Below are 21,785 nucleotides of genomic sequence, written 5' to 3' on the forward strand. Positions count from 1 at the left end.
AATAAGGTTGCAGACTTCACGAAAAAAGAGATAAATATTTTTCTCCCTGTGTTTGCTGATGACGCAACTGAAGTTGTGTTTATGAAAACGAATTAATTATTGGTTACTTCGTTGTTTAATACAATCCAATGCATCATCTGACTCAATTACCCGACAAAGGATGACTGAATTTTTGGTTACTTCGTTGCTTGATAGAATTCAAAGGATTACCTGGGATGTTGCCAAGAAAGATTTAAGGGAAATCGTAACTTCCTGGGAAGCTCTAAAGGCGGAGGCTTTGGATAGATTGGGATGGAGGAGTGTACGTAGCTATGGCGGCCTGGTGCTGCGTGAATTTTACTAATAGTAATAGCATTCAAAGGAATTCCACCTGGATAAGGTGCAATAAGATCGCTATTAATTATAATAAATCTAATTTTGTAGTTTTTGACGGACTGGTAATTTTCAGGGTCCCCAATCTTTTTCTGAAATGATTTTCCAGGACATTTTAAAGACATTTTCTGCTGCTAACTGGCTGCAATACCAGTCAAGCTATTACAAATAGGGCTGGACGACAAACCAATATTAATGGCATAAATTAACTTTCTAAGTTATTTTGATTTGTCACATCTTTGTAACAGGTATTTTGCTGAAAAATTTTAAAGCTAAACGTTAAATGCTAAATTTTTGGGTTTAAAAAGCCTCTATACATTTAGTATATTCAAAAAAGGGAACATCTGGCTCTGTCTGGAGACATGTAAATTTTACTCAGAGTTTACTCAAACATGTCTCCTAACTTTAGTACGTTTAAACAATCCTCTTGATCATTAAAATTGAATTTCATAATTAATCTATAATTGAATTACATAATTACATTAATTATAATCAATCTCCCTTTAACAAGTATCAGTAGTAGCCTATCTGGATCAGGGGCGGATACAGAATTTTTTTTAGGGGAGGGGGCGCATAATAGGTTGATCCGAAAAAATAAATTTAGGGGGGGTGGAGGCAATATAGGTTGATCCGATAAACTTGCGTTAGGAGCAAGTTTAATTAACGCCAACTTGAGTTAATTAAGTAAATTACACTACTTTAGACTACGCTGGGGGAGGGGGGGGGGGCTCCCCCTCGTTTCCCCTCTGGATCCACCACTGACCTGGATAAATGAAATAAGGATCTGGAATTAAATTATCAAAGAAAAAATATTATTTCTGGAATAGAAAATCGATTCAGAGATTTAACAGCAGGATTATTTTTTGTTCTTCATCTATTTCTCCCAAATTTGATCTGTTTTAGGATTTACCATCTAGGTAAAATACAGGACTGCCAGAGAGGGTCATTTTGACCCTCTCCTACCACAGCAGAAACATAATAAAGATGTCCTTTACAGAAGCTGATCCTTTATCCACCAAAGCTTTTTTGATCATTCAGAAGTAGACAAAGGCTAAATAAATAATTAGATGGTCTAATTAATTATAGTTTGTGATTATTTCAAGCTCATATTTCAAATAAAAACAAATTATACAAGATAGCATCTTACAACATTCACAACTCAGCTAACAAACAAAGTGAAATATATTTTTGATTTAGGTATATTTTTTCAATCAATTATTTTGGGGTAAAAATTAAGAAGAAAAAAGTATAATACAATGCCAGGGTAAAAAAATAGCGCTTTAGATATCAGCTGATACTTATTTATTTGCTGATAGACAGCTGATTCATGTAAACAGCCAGGTAAATGCTAGAAAATACAATAAAAATATTAAAATATTTGTTAAATGATCAGACATTTACGCGTTAAATATTTAATTCGTTTGCATTCATCCACAAGGAGGGAAGATTATTTTCCAGGACAATTGAAACGTTTCCAGGACATTTTTCCCCATTTTCCAGGAACCCTGAATTGTTGTCCATACATTGAGGATGGGGGCCTTTCAACATGGAGGGTGTTCAATATCTTGGCATTATTGCGGATGAATCAATTTCATTTAAAGGTCATATTAACAAAATTTCAAATATTATAGCTAAAAATGTTGATATAATTTCAAACTTAAACACTGATTCCTGAAGGATGTAGTCCGTGTAATATAATTTAGTTTGCTCCACCCCTATATTTTGTATTTTAGGTCACTATGGCTAGGGACTTTCTCCTCAATCCTTCGGCCGGTCTGAATTTTGCAAAGCATTGTTATTAGAATACTTTTTAATATAAACCCTTCTGAATCGTATAGTGAGGCTTATGTTAAATTAAAAATAGTAGCAGCGGCTGCTCGCCGTGATTTTTATACTGATGTATGTATGACTGTGTCAGAGGTAAGTCCGCCTCTTTTCTAGATGTGTTCACACATGTTAATGAAGCTTATTCCCTTGGTACAAGGTCGACGAATAAAACTTACGTTTATAATTTGGTTACGGCTAAGGTTGGGGGTTTCTCTTGGTTTCATAGAGGCTACGTTATGGTATTCGTTACATAGGGATATTAAAAGATGTTGTGGCGTAAGTGAATTTCAAAGGCTGTTGAAAAATGGATTGTTTTCAGAATATTTTAATGATTAAATTTATTGATAGAATAAAATGATATTAAATCATTAATATTAGCATTTTTATTTTGATTAATCTGTGTAAATGAAGGAGTTGAGCGTTAAGTTAATGATAGCAGAATAGATGATGTTGTACTTATGTTTTGTTTTTAAAACCCCTTCTGAGGTTACTGTAATTTTTTTGTGGATTTGTTTGATTATCCCTCCTCCATATCAAGTCGTGGCAAGTATGTTTTTGATAATAATTGGTATTAAATAAATATACAAGTCCTGTCGGAAACCAAATTTACTGGAGTAGTTTTTTAATGGATTTCCAAGGTGCATGCAATGAGAAATTGACCACTAAAAACAATTAATATAACAGCTTTTTTATTCTCTTACAAAAATCCACCATGGGTAATATTACTAAGCAACACATAACCAACAGACTACAGAATTTTCGTTTTCTTTGTATATGAAATCAGATTTCCCCTGGAAAGCGAATAGAAATTCACTGGAAAGAGAATAAAAATTTATAATTTGAGATTGACTTAAATCTACCAAAGACTAGAATTCCAACTGCTATCTAGTAAGCAAATCTAAGTTTCACGTGATAATTCAACTTGTCAAGGTTTGGAGTGCAAGCAAAGTTGATCATTGGGGGTGGTCCACACATCAAAACTAAAGTGTCACTGTATGGAGGGTACAAATGCTCAGCAATCATTTCAGCGTTGACAAAACCAGAGCTGAATTTCCAGCCTAAAATATAACAAATATTATGATAATGAAAGTGAATTTGTCACAGGTATATTTGTCACAGACATTGGAGAAAACACCATACGTTTCTGCCACTCAGAAAACAATCTCTGCAATGGAGGTTTCCAAGATGGTAGATAAAAAAGAAAATCCAAGTTCAAAAGTATTTATTTGTTTGTCTATATGATCATTAGATGTATAAACTATTATAGACTATTATAGAAGAGTGAGGAGGATTAGCTAAATTACAAATCAGATTAGAAAAGAGCAGTAACACCAATGGGGCAGGAAAGGGGGATTTTGAAAAATAGCTCTTTTTGGTATTTTCATTATAAAAGTTAATATGCCAATAATTCCCTCCCACCACCCTCTCTTGTACTTTGAAAAATATATGTTTTTATATCTTCATGTAAAAACTTGAAGAAAATCCATGCCATGTTTTCGTGCACCGACCCGTCCTGGAGAGGAGGATTAGATGCAAAACTTTACCCGAGTTTCCCTGGGGAAGCCGTCCACTGGGTCAATATTTGAGAAGAGTTTCTCCTTTTTTTAAGGCACGGAATGTTGATTTATGATGACATATAAAATTCAATAAGCCAAAAATCACCTACACTACGCCTAAATTTTGACAAATTAGAAAAAAAGAGAAAAATACTTGATTTTCAACCAACTAATAGTAGTAAAATCTAAAATAAAAGATAGAATATACAAAAGACGGAAGTAAAAAGTATAAATAGGCCTACATTTGCTGCTTAGCTAAAACGAAGAACTTTAATAAACTCAATTTTGAGCAATCGGCTATTTAATGAAGTCATCTATCTTATCTATCAAATAAGTTTTATTTTCGTTTCGCAATCTAAAGCCATTTAAAGTCACTAATTATCAGATAGTTACTGTCACAGATTTCTATCAAGTGACAGGATTGATTGGGTCCTTCGCGACCCATCACATGTCTAAATAGCGCATGTGCAGAAGCAGCAAATTCTGGCAATAAACATTCAATGAAGTCATCTCCCCCTCCCCCCCGGCTTAAAAAACGTCGGTAAGTAGTTTTTGACAACTTCTAAGTGAGGTATTGCTCCTCTATTCAGGAATGTGGTCGATTAAATATTCGATATTAATAAGATAGAGACACTATGAAAAAAAATTAAATAAAAAAAGAGACGTCTTTAAAATTCATAAGTTCTTAACTTGACATAATTCTACGAACAGAAAATTATAAATAAAAGGAACCCAATTTTAACAATTTCTCCTATATTATGTAATTGAGGAAGTTTGGTTCAATTTCGCATTTTAATACCATTTTTAATTGTGGTACGTCTTTTTTCTAGAGCAACAGAATTGATTGAATACTTCGCGACCCACACCTTCCTAAGCCTAAAAAGTGCTTTTCAAGAAGTGGTAACTTTTTGTGACAACAACTCAAATGAAGTCCCCTTCTGGACCAACTAAGGTTTAAGTCCCATATATGTATATACGTATATATATATATATATATATATATATATATATATATATATATATATATATATATATATATATATATATATATATATATATATATATATATATATATATATATATATACATATACATATACATATACATATATATATATATATATATATATATATATATATATATATATATATATATATATATATATATATATATATATATATATATATATATATATATATATATGTATATATATGTATATATATATATATATATATATATATATATATATATATATATATATATATATATATATATATATATATATATATATATATATATATATATATATATATATATAATTCTATAATTCTATTCTATATAGCTGTAATTTGTGTAATTCGATTCATTATGTTTGAATCAAAACCTTAAACTTTTTCTTAGAGACTGATATAAGTGAGCATAAAAATTATACTATTTTTGCATACTTCTGAAAGCTTTTCAACGTAGCTTTCATTGTAAAAACAATATAAAGCAAATTTCAAAACCTAATTATTTGAATTACTTCAAATACTGAAGTTATTGAATGATAGTAAAATTGTCAGGTTACAATTTTAATTAAAATTAAAATCATAAGATTGCGGCAAAATACCATACCACAAATTTTTGGAATGAGCATAAACTCTAAGAGGCGTTTTATTTGGGTAGTAGTTTAAAGAATTTCTAAAACCAAAGTGTTTTTTCTATTCAGATGCATGGTTAACTGACTCCTTGATATTTATATCAAGGAAAACTACATAAAAAGACTGAGAAATTTTTTATGGTAAGGATGGCAGTAAGGATCCCAAAATTAAAAGGGTTTAGCATTTGCGAATACTTCGATGTGTTGTCAATTTAAAATAGTTTAGAAATAAAAAATTTAACAAGAAATGGCTGAAAAACGTTTTGGGGGAGATGGGATGACTGTGTACTGTATAATACATAAGTGATGTTTGGATAGTGTTGTCAATTTAAAATAGTCTAACGTTATACTATACAAAGAAGTTGATACTAAGAGGGATGTAGATGATAGGAAAGGAATTGCAATAACAGATAGCTTTACTTCTTCGATGGGTTCCGTATAATACATATGTGGTGTTTGAACAGTGTTGTCAGTTTAAAGGTCTTAGTTTTTAATGATGCTCCTTATTTCTAGTTGAAAATGCTTATTTTTTAATTTAAGGGGGCAGCTCACTTCATTTACGGGATAATTTGCATTCGTCTTAGTTTTTAACGATGCTCCTTATTTCTAGTTGAAAATGCTTATTTTTTAATTTAATTGGGATGAAAATTCAAAGTCTAACATAAAGAACAAGGTATTTCGGAGGGGGTAGCTCACTTGATATACGGGATAATTTCCATTCGTCTTAGTTTTTGACGATGCTCCTTATTTCTAATTGAAAATGCTTATTTTTTAATTTAATTGGGATGAAAATTCAAAGTCTAACATAAAGAACAAGGTATTTCGGAGGGGGTAGCTCACTTCATAAACGGGATAATTTCCATTCGTCTTAGTTTTTAACGATGCTCCTTATTTCTGGTTGAAAATGCTTATTTTTTAATTTAATTTGGATGAAAAGTTAAAGTCTAACATCAAGAACAAGGTATTTTGGATGGGGGAGCTCACTTCATATACGGGATAATTTCCATTCGTCTTAGTTTTTAACGATGCTCCTTATTTCTGGTTGAAAATGCTTATTTTTTAATTTAATTGGGATGAAAAGTCAAAGTCTAACATAAAGAACAAGGTATTTCGGAGGGGTTAGTTCACTTCATATACGGGACAATTTCCATTCGTCGTAGTTTTTAACGATGCTCCTTATTTCTAGTTGAAAATGCTTATTTTTTAATTTAATTGGGATGAAAAGTCAAAGTCTAACATAAAGAAAAAGGTATTTCGGAGGGGATAGCTCACTTCATATACGGTATAATTTCCATTCGTCTTAGTTTTTAACGATGCTCCTTATTTCTGGTTGAAAAGGCTTATTTTTTAATTTAATTGGGATGAAAAGTCAAAGTCTAACATAAAAAACAAGGTATTTTGGAGGGGGCTCGTTACTGATTTTGATATTAGTGCGTAAACTACAAACTGACAAAAATATCCAGAACTTTTTTTTCTTATAGCCTTGACTTTGAAGACATTTCTTTAAAAACCCTTATTAGATCAGATTTTTACGGCTAAAAACCCTTATTAGCTCAGATTTTATAGAAATAGTTTTATTTTTCGATCCGAAAATAGACTAAAGTTTCAGATTTGAACCAGAGAATTGTATTTTCCATAATTTTCTTACAAGAAAAAACTAGTTTACGGTCAAAAACCCTTTTTAGCTCATATTTTATATAAATAGTTTTATTTTTCGATCCGAAAATAGACTAAAGTTTCAGGTTTGAACCAGAGAATTGTATTTTACATAATTTTCTTACAAAAAACTATATTTTATTATTATAAACTTTTAGTAGCTCAGATTTTATAGATATAGTTTTATTTTTCGATCAGGAAATAGACTAAAGTTTCAGATTTGAGCCAGAGAATTGTATTTTCCATAATTTTCTTACAAAAAAACTCTAGTTTACGGTCAAAAACCCTTATTAGCTCAGATTTTAAGCTCAGATAGAAAATACAGTGGCGCGCCACTCTAAGTGAACCTAGATCAACCCAACTTTTTGGATATATCTCTCACTATGACTCTGTTTGTGTGTCGTGTCTGTGCGTGTGTCGTCTCAATGTGTGTGTCATCTCTGTGGGTGTGTCGTCTCTGTTTTTGTGTCTTCTCTGTATGTTTGTCGTCTGTGTGTGTGTGTCGTCTCTGTGTATGTGTTGTCTCTGTGTGTGTTTTGTCTCCGTGTGTGTGTCGTCTCTGTGTCTGTGTTGTCTCTATGTGTGTTTCATCTCTGTGTGTGTGCGTGTCGTTTATGTGTGTTTGTCCTCTCTGTGTGTGAGTCGTCTCTTTGTGTCTGTCATCTCTGTGTGTTTGTGTCTGTCGTCTCTGTGTGTTTGTCCTCTCTATGTGTGAGTCGGCTCTATGTGTGTGTGCGTGTTGTCCCTCTATGTATATCGTCTCTGTGTGTTTTTCGTCGCTGTGCGTGTGTAGTCTCTATGTGTAAGTCGTCACTTTGTGTGTGTCATCTCTGTGTGTGTGTGTGTCGTCTCTGTGTGGTTGTCGTCTCTGTGTGTGTGTGCTTTCTCTATGTTTGTGTGTTGTCTCTATGTGTGTTTCGTATCTGTGTGTGTGTCGTCTCTGTGGGTATGTCGTCTATGTTTTTGTGTCTTCTCTGTATGTTTGTCCTCTGTGTGTGTGTGTGTCGCCTCTGTGTATGTCTCGTCTCTATGTGTGTGTCGTCTCTGCGTGTGTGTGTGTCGTTTCTGTGTGTTTGTCCTCTCTGTGTGTGAGTCGTCTCTTTGTGTCTGTCGTCTCTGTGTGTTTGTCCTCTCTGTGTGTGAGTCGGCACTCTGTGTGTGTGTAGTCTCTGTGTGTGTGTCGTCTCTTTGTGTGTTTAGTATCTGTGTGTGTTTTGTCTCTGTGTGTGTGTCGTCTCTGTGTCTGTGTTGTCTCTATGTGTGTGCGTCGTCTCTGTGTGTGTGTGTTGTCTCTGTGTGCGTGTTGTCTCTGTGCTTGTTGTCTTTGTGTGTGTGTGTCGTCTCTGTGCGTGTTTTGTCTCTATGTGTGTTTCGTATCTGTGTGTGTGTTGTCCCTTTGTTTGTGTCGTCTCTATGTGTGTTTGCCGTCTCTGTGTGTGTGTCCTCTCTGTGTGTGTGTCGTCTGTGTGTGTGTATCGTCTCTGTGTGTGTATGTGTGTCGTCTCTGTGCGTGTGTCTTCTCTCTCTGTGTGTGTGTGTGTGTGGTCTCTGTGTGTGTGTGTTGTCTCTGTGTGTGTGTGTGTGTTGTCTCTGTGTGTGCATTGTCTGTGTGTGTGGGTTGTCTCTATGTCTGTTTCGTCTCTGTGTGTGTGTGTGTCATCTCTGTGTGTGTGTGTGTCGTCTCTGTGTGTGTGTGTGTAAGTGTGTGTGTGTGTTTGTGAATATCGATGCTCAAGGTAAAAGTTTGAATCAAACACTTTTAGCATATCGAGTGTCCTTACTGAAAAACTACTGTATTAAAAAATAAATTAAATTTATCATACGATCTAAATTATTTAATTAGATACGCCAGCACTCATAAATGATCCTTTTGAAATTCTGCTAACAACATCGATTCTCAAGGTAAAAGTTTGAATCAAATACTTTTAGTATATCGAGTGTCCTTACTGAAAAACTACTGCATTAAAAAAAAAAAAAATTTATCATACGACCTAAATTATTTCATCAGATATGCCAGCACTCATGAACGATCCTTTTGAAATTCTTCTAACAACATCGATTCTCAAGGTAAAAGTTTGAATCAAGTGCTCTAAGACACCCCGCTCCCCTCCCACCTATTTTTAAGAGCTAGGATCGCAATGAATGGTACCAGTTATCAGACAAAAATGTCAATTGCCAAAAAAAAAATAGCGCACGCCCTGCTGAATGTGCTTTCAAAAACCCATCTGGTCGAAAACACGTTTGTTATCGTTAACCATTTTCAAAGATGTAAAAAAAACTACGGAAAATACAATTCTCTGGTTCAAATCTGAAACTTCAGTCTATTTTCGGATCGAAAAATAAAACTATTTGTATAAAATCTGAGCTAATAAGGGTTTTTGGCCGTAAACTCTAGATTTTTGTGAGAAAATTATGGAAAATACAATTCTCTGGTTCAAATCTGAAACTTTAGTCTATTTTTGGATCGAAAAATAAAACTATTTCTATAAAATCTGAGCTAATAAGGGTTTTTGTCCGTAAACTCTAGTTTTTTGTAAGAAAATTATGGAAAATACAATTCTCTGGTTCAAATCTGAAACTTCAGTCTATTTTCGGATCGAAAAATAAAACTATTTCTATAAAATCTGAGCCAATAAGGGTTTTTGGCCGTAAACTCTAGTTTTTTGTAAGAAAATTATGGAAAATACAATTCTCTGATTCAAATCTGAAACTTTAGTCTATTTTCGGATCGAAAAATAAAACTTTCTATAAAATCTGAGCTAATAAGGGTTTTTGGCCGTAAACTCTAGTTTTTTGTAAGAAAATTATGGAAAATACAATTCTCTGGTTCAAATCTGAAACTTCAGTCTATTTTCGGATCGAAAAATAAAACTATTTCTATAAAATCTGAGCCAATAAGGGTTTTTGGCCGTAAACTCTAGTTTTTTGTAAGAAAATTATGGAAAATACAATTCTCTGATTCAAATCTGAAACTTTAGTCTATTTTCGGATCGAAAAATAAAACTATTTCTGAATCATCTGAGATAATAAGGGCTTTTGGTCTTAAACCCTAGTTTCTTGTAAGAAAATTATGGAAAAATACAATTCTCTGGTTCAAATCTGAAACTTTAGTCTATATTTACATTGTAAAATTAAACTATTAATATAAAATCTGAGCTAACACAGGTTTTTGGCCGTAAACTCTAGTTTTTTGTAAGAAATTATGGAAAATACAATTCTCTGGTTCAAATCTGAAACTTTAGTCTATTTCCGGATCGAAAAATAAAACTATTTCTATAAAATCTGAGCTAATAAGGGTTTTTGACCGTAAATTATAGTTTTTTTTGTAAAAAAATTATGGAAAATACATTTCTCTGGTTCAAATCTGAAACTTTAGTCTATTTTCGGATCTAAAAATAAAACTATTTCTATAAAATTGAGCTAATAAGGGTTTTTGGCCGTAAACTCTAGTTTTGTGTAAGAAAATTATGGAAAATACAATTCTCTGGTTCAAATCTGAAACTTTAGTCCATTTTCAGATCGAAAAAAAAACTATTTCTATAAAATCTGAGCTAATAAGGGTTTTTAAAGAAATGTCTTCAAAGTCAAGGCTATATGAAAAAAAAAGTTCTGGATACTTTTGTCAGTTTGTAGTTTACGCACTAATATCAATATCAGTAACGAGCCCCCTCCGAAATACCTTGTTCTTTATGTTAGACTTTGACTTTTCATCCCAATTATATTAAAAAATAAGCATTTTCAACCAGATATAAGGAGCATCGTTAAAAACTAAGACGAATGAAAATTATCCCGTATATGAAGTGAGCTACCCCCTCAGAAATACCTTGTTCTTGAAGTTAGACTTTGACTTTTCATCACAATTAAATTAAAAAATAAGCATTTTTAACTAGAAATAAGGAGTATCGTTAAAAACTAAGAAGAATGGAAATTATCCCGTATATGAAATGAGCTGCCCCCTTAAATTAAAAAATAAGCATTTTCAACTAGAAATAAGGAGCATCATTAAAAACTAAGACCTTTAAACTGACAACACTGTTCAAACACCACTTATTTATTATTCGGAACCCATCGAAGAAGTAAAGCTATCCGTTATTACAATTCCTTTCTTGTCATCTACATCCCTCTTAGTATCAACTTCTTTGTATAGTATAACGTTAAACTATTTTAAATTGACAACACTGTCCAAACGTCACTTGTGTATTATACAGTAATCAATCAACCCATCTCCCCCAAAACACTTTTCAGCCATTTCTTGTTAAATTTTTTTATTTATAAACTATTTTAAATTGACAACACATCGAAGTATTCGCAAATACTAAACCCTTTTCTTTTTTTTTCCCCACCTTAATAGGATCAAATTCTCAAATCCTATCTACCGACACATTTATATCAAACTATTGTTGGCTAAAGGCAATTCTCCAAAACAAATCAGAAACTACTCTTGATAGCACAGACTTCAAAAATGGAACTGTGGATAACACATGGGCGATAGACAGCTTTCCCTGCAAAACCATTCCTAAATACGCAATTTGACAATTTCTAGTTTTCGATTAAAAAAAAAAAAAAAAAAAAAAAAAAAAATAATAGCCTTATCTATAGTTAAGCATTTTTTATAATCGTATGTTTACCCGAATATTTAACACGTACCATTTTTCCGTACCACACACAAAACTCAATTCCTCCTTGAATTATTTAAACATTAATTAATATCGTTCATAGTGTCCAATTTGCGAATTCTTTATCCCTTTTTGCAAATGTCAATCAAATAATTCCGATTGTAAAAGCATGTTTTATCACGTTGCTCTGGAAAGGTGCCTTAATCCTTGCCAACTAAAAAAAAAAAAAAAAAAAATGTAAACGTCAAACTGTGTGAGGGAATTCTGACTCTCTTTGAAAAGGTGTAGAGCTTCTATAGAAGTATTACCTATATGCATGGGGCTACTCACTCTCTTTGAAAAGGTGTAGAGCTTCTATAGAATAACATGGTAATTCGTATAGCTTCTATAGAAATGGTAGGTACTACTCTACTGGTTTTTCTATTTTAAGTTAATTTGTTGTTGTTTCTCTTCCCTTTTCTTCCCATAAATAGAGGCTTCCAGGCGCAAAGCTGAAATATTCGAACTTTTATCGCTACTAGCAAAAGAAAAGTTTTTTATGACAATTCTCAATTGTCTTACTATTAAACCCATTTTTTATATTTTTATTTAGTTTTACTTGTAAATGAAAAGGAAGTGTGGTCCAAGAAACCATGTTTGTCCTAACAATGAAATGAAATGAAACCTTTTAAATTCAAATACTTTAAGTTAAAGCGCTGGAATCTTTCCACGAGGGGGAAAAAGGAGAATTTCTAAGAGGAGACAAGGCGCAAATGAATTACAAAACACCGTAAAAATATTGATATTTCTGAATAGAAAGAGAGAGGGGGAGGGGTCAGGCCCGAGCTCCACCCCTTTTGCAGGTTAGTATGCTAACCTGAAATTAATATAAAAATTATCTATAATAATTCTTCCAACCGCTTTATTGCATTACAATTTTATTATTTTTATTCCATTTTTCGCAAAGACGCATCTGAATTTAACTCATATAAATAGACGTTCTTGTTGTATTTTTATTCACAGTGGCTAAAAAAAAAAAAAAAAAAAAAAAAAAAAAAAAAAAAAAAAAAAAAAAAAAAAACCCTCCAGATGTAAACTGTTTAGAAATTACCTTCAGTAGGCCTATTGACGGTGCACCATACATTATTAATATAATAATAAATATTTTTATTTATGGGTAAAAACAAAAGAAAAACAACAACAATTTAACTTAAAATAAACAGAACATATAAAGAAAAGGGGGAGACACAAATTCTTTACAAAACAAAATGGAAACCAAACAGTTTGATAGTTCTGATTGTTTTTTGGACAAATTCTGACAGTTTGATTATTTGATATTTCTGAATAGAAAGTGAAAGGCGGGTTCAGGACCGAGCTCCATCCCCTTTGCAGGTCAGTATGCTAACCTAAAATCAACATAAAATAATCTAATAGTAATTCTTACAGCCACTTTATTGCTATTTAATTTTATTCTTTTTATTCTATCTTTTGCAAAAAGACTTCTGAATCTAACTAAAAAAAAAAAAAAAAAAAAAAAAAATTTAAACAGCTGAGGGATTACCTTCAGTAGGCCTGTCGACGGTGTACCATACTCTTAGCCTGTCGGGATTCTCCTTTTGAAGTTTCTCAAGTTCCTCTTTAAGAAGGATATCTTGTTCAGATTGATTTGCAAAGAGCAAGGCCATTTTTAGGTCATCTTCAGGATCTTTCAAAACTTCTGTGATAAGCTGAAGCATAGGAGTTATCCCCGTGCCACCTATAAAAAATTATATAAATCTAATCTGAATTATATAAAACCTAATGTAAAATTAACATAGATCTTAGTACAAAAATGATAGTTAATTAATTATTTATTTCGTATTAATAATGTTAATATTTGATTATATTAGTTTATAAAATATAAGACTTATAAAATTAATAATATTTTACATATAAACTCTTATAGAATTATACAGGAGAGGAGGCTTGCCTTGTGTCAAAAGAAAATTTTAAAACATTCTCTAATTCTCATATTCTCAAGGTAATTCACGCACTTTGTGCTATTTGGACTTTGTAAAAAAAATAATAATAATAAAATATTTTACAGACCATTTAAAAAAGGATTTGAATTAATTTCCCTTTGAGAATTTTTTCCTAGAAACTTTTTCAGGACTAAGAAATTAAAATATAAAAAAACTCTTGATATCAAAATGCATTCTTAGGACAATAAACAAGTAGAAAAACAGCCTCCAGAGCAATATTTTACATCTTCTTTTAGACTTAAAACAAAAAAGCCAAAAACGCACTTTCTGTCAGAACTCAGTACAAAGATTTATTTTAATAAGGTTTCAACATCATTCATAAGGAGTTTTATCAGAAAAACAAAATGCTGCTCATATCTTCGGTTAACCGAACATGACGTTTTATCATATTCGGTTAACGGTGAACCAAATTGTACTTAATCGGTTAACTATAAAAACTCGTTTAACCGATTAACTGAATATGGCATTTTTACCAGTTTCCAAGGTCTTTTCCTATTTTAGATAAAGTTTAATTTTACCACCCTCCTCCCCCCCCCTTTAATAATGCTGTGTAAGGCAAAACTTTACCATGAGCAAAAGAATATTCTACTAAGTAGCTAAATACTTGTGAACTATTCAGTAATTCAAGAGCCCCCCCCCCAGGGCAGTATCCAGGATTCTTTTGGAGGGTTCTTTACGAAATATTTTTTTCGGGGGGGGGGGGGTTACACAAAAACCCTCAAAAACACATAAAAAATTTGTTTATATCCATTTTTGTTACGTTTTTACCAGTTAAACAAACATTTCGGGGAGTGGGGGGGTCCAAACCCTTAAACCTCTAGCCTAGACTCGTACAAGATATTTTTGCTTTGGATTCTTCTGTGACCAGATTCGTTCATCAGATTTTTATAACAAGGACGGATCGAAAAATACAGTTTCAAAGGTAGAGCAAAAAAAAAAACGAAAATTTTCCTCCGTTATAATTTTGTCCTTATTTATAAATCTGCCAACTGGTAGACTTTCCTCGGCCTAAAAATTGTTGTCTTGTCACAATCTTAATCGAGTTCTTTTTACTCTGTTCCCGAACAGGTAAACCTTCCTCAATATTTCTTCTCCAGAGACCCTTTTGAGAGCTTCCATTAGAAGTCTCATTACTGCTCTTGATATGAAACTCTACCACATCTACATCCACACTAAAAAAGAAACTTTGAACCAAGGGAAAGAATATTCTTATCTATCCTAATTGCTTAAATCTTTTCAGCACGGTATAAAAAGATCTATTCCACGGAGAAAATTTAGAAGAAAAAAGAAATAAAAGGACTGAGCTTTTTGGAATGAACCAAAAAACATTACCTGAATATCCCTTAAATGGCTTAAACCTATTTGTGTCCAACAATTAAAAATTTTGTTTTAAAAGATTTGTTGGGAGGTCCTTTAACTTGAAGCTTGGATTGTAAATTCATCTGTTTATAACAAGGAAACAATACGAACGCGGTTTTTAACCTTTATTTTTATTTTTTTTAACACGTGGGATTTTTCAAACATCTGCATTCAATTTCTTTTTAATTTGCGTCGAATCCCCTTGTGTATTAGTTTTTACTACTACTACTACTACTAACAACTCACCGCAGCACCAAGCCACCTGAGGCCAACACAGCTACGCACGCTCTTCCTCCATCCCAATCTATTTAAAGCCTCACTTTTTACATCCGCCCACGAAGTTCCCATTTCCTTTAAATCTTTCTTTCTGACGTCCTCCCACCCCAGACGAGGACGACCTGCTTTCAGGTTAGCCCTATACGGTTGGCCAAAAAGAACTATCTTCAGCAATGTGTCATCCTTCATCCGCAGAACGTGCCCTACCCACCTCAACCTTTATTTCATTATATCCCAAGAGAGCGGTATTGAACCCCATTTTTCGTATAGCCTATTATTTTAAATACGGTCAGTCAGCCGGGTTCCCAGAACAATCCCTATGCAATTTCTCTGGAAAACATCTAGCATTTTGCTCACACTTTCATCTAGGATGCTTAAATCATCAGCATAATCTAAGTCCAGGGGACTTTTTCCTCCCCATTTGATTCCGTGGTCTCCCATTACCTTTCCTGTGCTCTTTAAGACCAAATCTATCAAAATAATCCATATAAAGGGGGATAGAACACAACCCTGCTTAACTCCTGATTTAATACGAAACCAGCTGCTAACCTCATTTCCTACCTTAACCGCAGCAGTGTTATTCTCGTACATAGCACTAATCAATTTAATGTATTTGTCTGGTATACCAAACAAGGATAAAACCTTTGCTAAAGCTCTTCTATCAACGGAATCGAACGCTTGCTCATAATCTATAAAAATGAGGACCAAAGGTGTTTGACAACTCAGGCACTTCTCAATTATTAGCCTAAGAGTTAAAATTTAGTCGACACATCCTCAACCTTTTCTAAAACCGCACTGCTCTTCTCTTATAACTTTGTCTACGGCATCTCTCAGTCTAAAAAGTATCTTATTACTAAGTAATTTGCTACCTACAGTGACCAGACTGATACCTCGACAATTACCACACTCACTCTTATCACCTTTCTTATACAGTGGCTTAATTAAGTTTTTCACAAAATCACTAGGTACTTCCTCTTTTCCAAAAATCATATTCATAATATTCAGCAACTTATTTCTAACCTCAGAACCACCATATTTAATAAACTCATTTACCACCCTATCAGCACATGGAGCCTTATTATTTTTTAATCTCTTTAGTACTGTCGCTAATTCCTCCACACAAAACAAACTTCCTTCACATCCAAGGTATCACAATTTTTTTCGTTTTCTTCTATATCTTTTACTGCAATACTATCTCGGTTAAGCAAATTCTCAAAATGTTCGGCCCATCACTCTTTAGTTCTTTCCTTATCGCTAATTGTGGCCCTATTCCTATCTTTTACTGGGCCAAGTCAGGATTGATTACTCCCTCTCAATTTAATAACATGCCAGTACAATATTTTTCTATTATGCCGTCTAGCTACATCTTCTACGTCCTCGGCAATTTTATCCAAGACCTCCACTCCACATCACCTTTGTTCATATTTTACTGCTTTCTGCACTTTCTTTATGTTCTCTTTATTCTTGTATGATCTATCACTAGGATAATTCTTATGAAAGCCCCTTCTCCTCTCTATTAAAAATAAAGCCTTTTCTCTAATATTCTTAGCTGCAGTTTTGGCTTTCTTCCCTAAGACACCTTCAGCAACTTCACAAATTGTTTTTCTAAAATTATTCCAACCATCTTCCACATTATCAAATTTCAAACTCTCAAGTTTAGTATTCAACTGTTCCTCTCAAATTCTCGTCCTGGAGTCTTCCAACATCATAACTTCCCGGGAGGTAGTTACCCTTCCGATATTTCAGCTTTAAATTAACCCTTGAAACTACTGGATGATGATCTTTACTTTTAACATCAATAACAGCACTCCTATATACCCTAGTATCTTGTATTGATCCTGCTAGTCTTCGATTTACTATAACATAGTCAATCAGGTTTGCTATCTTACCATCACGTGAGTACCATGTTAACTTATGAGCCATTTTATGATAACACGGGGTTTATAACAATAATAATAATAATAATAAAAAAACAAAAAAAAACGATGAACTCTCCTTAAGCTTTCGCTTGTTTGGAGTCAGGGAGTCAGAGTATATAAACCCCTTAAACATACATAATGTCATTAAATAAGGCAACACATTAAGCGGGAGAAAAACAGAAAGCTGAAATCAGTACCAGTTTTTTTTCGTAAGATCTAAATGAGTAAGATCTAGCATAGATTACAATTGCTGCGTCCGCTTTGGTCATTTTTGCTAGAATTCTTCTCTTTAAGCGGACTTGATACTTCCAGATGCTAACTTACCAGCAATCATGTTGACTTTCTGAACAAACACCGTATCTGGTGCAGCTTTCTTTTCACGTTTAATAGCAAAAGTTCCTTTTCCTTTGTATTCCAATAGTCCAGAAGGACCTCTCACATCGATTGTTTCCCCAATTTTCATATTTTCAAGGTACTGACTCATCTTGCCCCCTTCGGGAAATTTGGGATGAACATTTTTGAAATATACCTAAAAGATAGTCATGTGAGAAAAAGTACTAGAGGTATAATAAACAACCGGAATTATACTTTAAGATGTTCAAAATTATTTGACAAGATGTGTTAGACTCAAAAACAGACTTTCCTGGAGCTCACGTCACGAAGGTGAAACTCTCCCTGTTGGAACCCTTGGTCCCAGTTTGTTTTGATAAATGTCCCTCCCAGATTCCTTTCTTTTGGCCCCTTAATTATTTTCCTTCCCCGAGTAATAAATATTAATTTTCTTTTTTGTGACGCCAATTTGGGTCCTCTTAATTGCGTAGTTGCTTAATAGACCACGAAGTAAGAAATTGCGCAGTTAGGGAGGTTGACCGGTAAGTTAGTAAGTCCTAGGATTGACTGGAAAAATTCATTTACCACCCCGTACCCCATGTCACAGACACGCGGCTAGCGGAGCGGGCTGGGAGAAAGAATTCCCTTTTTAAGTTCAGTCTTGTATAGCGTGAATTGAATACAGTAAGACTTTTTCTTATACTATGTACTCTTTTAACTTTTCAGCCTAGGTCGAGTCTAAAGAGATAGTTAGAAATCTTATCGGTAAACCTTGGCTTTTAAAAGTGATCCTGGACCATCCGATCACGCGAGTAGATACAGAACCGTTGAAGTAACCGCAAAATCCCACTTTTTGGGCCGACGAGGGATCTCCCCCTCCAGTAAGTGGCATAGCAACTCTTTGCGCCATTTTTGCCTTTAAAAGTGGTGACCCCCGTACGATAAACCACCAATAAGTGGTGGCAGCGGTATAAGTTACTCTCCAATAAGTGGTGGCAGCAATTTAAGGTCCTATCAGTAAATCTGATAATAAAAGAATTCCGCGTTTTCGAAGAGACAAGTAATTTAGCCTACAAAAGTAGCCTATTGTGGTTACATATATAAAAAAAAATCGCAAAGAGAAATTTTTATCGTAGTTGTGCCTAGTCGGATACCAATAAGTAATAAAATTTAAAAATCAATAAATCACGCGAATAATTAACTTGTAAGACAAGGAAGGCTGCGCCACCCACGTAGAATCAGCAAATTAAAAGGAAATAATTTTTCACGAAAGGATAAAAAGAGATATTGATAAAAGGACTTTTATTTGGACGGAAGACCTTAAGTAAACCTTGAAATAATGGTGGACAAACGAAGAATTCAGACAAGATCTACCGCAGTAAAACAAAAATCGGATTTAGACACACAAATGTATGCGACTCCCGCTTGAAATACCCTAAGAAAAACACCATCAAATAGAACCATATATCACTCAACAGTTGAAATAGACATTTCTGGGACGTGTGAAGAGGAAATCTTCAAAACAAAATCAGTAATAGAGCGATCCCCAGTACGAACTAGAGAAGAAGAGAAAAGTCTAAGACAAATGCAGAAAGAATTATTCGCAGATAAAGAAACCCGAAAAAAAGAAACAGTGGCGATAATACATGAGGAAAAATCATTACATGAAATAACGGGTAAAACAAAACAAACTCACCCTTCAGAGAAGGTACAAAAAGTAGGGGAGTTGCGGGGAGAAGAAAATATCATACAACGAGCAGACTCAGAAAACGAATTAAGAGAATATAAAGGCAGTGAGATTCAGAGTAGGTCAAGTAGCAGGAGTAGTAGAATTTCAATTTCTAGCAGGATCTCGATAAAAATCACTCAAAGACACAAAAACTTTTAAATTACATGGAGAAGGAAAGATTAGCCAGAGAACGAAAAGAGGAGAACGATAGGAAAGAATGAGAGAAAGATAGAGAAGAAAGAGAACGAAAGGAAGAGTCTGATAGGATAGCCAGAGAAAAAAAGGAGGAGGCAGACAGAGAGGAAAGAAAATATAGTATGGAAATGATTGCAGGGAGAAATTACCAAGAGCCTGAGAAATCGTCTACAATAGAGGAAATGCAGACAATAAACCTTCAACAATGAAAGAAATGAAGATGTCATTTTCATATACAATTTGAAAAACGGCGGAATTAAGCGGGTTGCAGAGAATTGGGTGACAAGTCGTCCTTAACTCGCACAAATTGCATATAAATTTTATAATTTATAATTTAAATTTATAATTTATAATTTTAAATTTTATAATTTAAGCGTCTACAATAGAGGAAATGCAGGCAATAAACCTTCAACCAATGAAAGAAAATGAAGATGTACATTTTTATATATACAATTTTGAAAAAACGGCGGAATTAAGCGGGTTGCCGAGAGAAAATTGGGTGACAAGAATACAGTCCCTCCTTAACTACAAAGCACAAATTGCATATAAAAAAACGGCGGAATTAAGCGGGTTGCCGAGAGAAAATTGGGTGACAAGAATACAGCCCCTCCTTAACTACAAAGCACAAATTGCATATAAAGTATTACCAATGGAGTACTCAAAAGATTTTGAAAAACTAAAGCAAGCCATTTTTGAAAAATTTCAACTCTTCCCCGAGCACTTTCAAAGAAGGTTTAGAAGCGAAAGAAAACGAGACAACGAAACTTATAAAGAACACGGGTACAAATTGAAAGATATGTGCTAAAAATGGCTAGAGATAGAAAACTATACAATATTAGAAGACCCAGAAGAAATAAAAGATAAGATAACGGGAATAGTGAATAAAACAGCGATGGAACAATTCTTAGAAAATACCCATCCAAATATGAGAATGTACTTAAAAGAGAAAAACCCACAAACAATTGAAGAAATGTCCGAATTAGCAGACAGGCACACTGAAATTAGGAGGGAGGCATTCCCACAAAGAACAAGGTTAGGAGGAAATGGTAGAAAAGAATACCCGTACACAGAAAATAAAAAGAATGCTAGCCAAATATGGGAAAAACACGGATAAGTAACATGCTACCACTGTAACTTAGGCGGCCACTATAGCACCAATTGCCCAAATAAAGACGGTAGAAAATACGGCCAAAAACAGGAACAGTATGACGTTACCTGTTATAACTGTAATAAACGAGGACATTATGCCTCAGACTGCCGAAGCGCGAAAAAGAATTACGACAATAATTAGAGAAGAAGGGAAGAGGGAGCAAAGGGAAGAGAGGAAAATCCGAGAAACGATCCATCCCGAGACAATTGGAAAAAGTCTCAAACGTATAAGAGAACCGCATGGGTTAAAAGCCCGGAGAATATGAAAACTTGCGCAGGTGCAGAATCACACAAAGTATGTGGCGAACTAAATGGTAAATCGGTAGAAATAGCTGTTAATTTCTGCAGCAACCAAACCTATGTACGGGAAGACTTGATTAAGAAAACCGACATAAATTACAAAAATAAAGTGGAATCGCTATGCTACTATGGAGCAGAACATAAATGTCCGACAGCTCAGGTCATAATATAATTAGCCAATAAAGAGGGAAATACGGTTAAAAAGGAATTAAAAGTAGGGTTTGTACCTACTCTTGCAGTAGATGTTTTATTAGGGGGAGATTTTGGAAATATCGAAAACTTTCTTGCACTGAAAGCAACCTCCATGATAAAAAGAGTAAATGCGGTGACACGAAGTCAAGAAAAAAATATAAGGGAGGCTGTGCCGCCCACTAATGAAAATGATGATCAGAATATAAAAAACCCATTTCAATTCAACGACGAGATGTTCATAAAAAATGCAAAACTAAGAAAACCGAAAAGCCAAAAAAGGGCAGATAAAAAGGAATATAACCAAAAACAAGAGAAATTATTGACCATAGAAAAAGAACCAGAAAAGACCAAAGAGGAAACCAAAGATGAACTAACAGAAATACTCGGGGTAACCGCCGAAAAATTCACAGAATTACAAACAAATGATAGAGATTGCGAAAAAATAAAAGTCACACTAACGAATCAAAAGAACCCACAATCTAAACAGTTTTCCAGTAATGGAAATCTACTTTACAAAATAATGGAGACTGGGGAAAACCCTAAAAAATTACAACTTTTGGTACCACATAAACTAAGGAAAGCGGTAATAAAGTTGGCTCACTCAAGCCCAACGGGGGGACACATGGGATCCCAAAGAACAAGAGATAGAGTCTTGCAGTGTTTTTGGTGG

At 33.8% G+C, this 21,785-nt stretch overlaps 1 protein-coding gene across 2 annotated transcripts in view; it reads right to left on the reverse strand.

Moving 5' to 3' along the window:
* Positions 1 to 2,871: 2,871 nt before the first annotated feature.
* The window catches only part of LOC148951949 (NADH-cytochrome b5 reductase 3), a 62,128-nt gene continuing 43,214 nt past the window's right edge, over positions 2,872 to 21,785 (reverse strand). For both annotated transcript variants that reach the window (XM_089089436.1, XM_089089437.1), the window contains exons 4-6: positions 17,545 to 17,749; positions 13,207 to 13,401; positions 2,872 to 3,257 (exon numbers count right to left, since the gene is read on the reverse strand). In XM_089089436.1, the coding sequence (XP_088945562.1) occupies positions 3,085 to 3,257; positions 13,207 to 13,401; positions 17,545 to 17,749 (573 nt within the window). In that variant the 3' untranslated portion in view covers positions 2,872 to 3,084. The remainder of the gene's footprint in view (positions 3,258 to 13,206; positions 13,402 to 17,544; positions 17,750 to 21,785) is intronic.

Source organism: Artemia sp. Qi Xiang Cuo, chromosome 5 (assembly GCF_049724085.1).
Source record: "Artemia sp. Qi Xiang Cuo chromosome 5, ASM4972408v1, whole genome shotgun sequence".
NCBI classification, from domain to species: Eukaryota; Metazoa; Arthropoda; class Branchiopoda; order Anostraca; family Artemiidae; genus Artemia; species Artemia sp. Qi Xiang Cuo.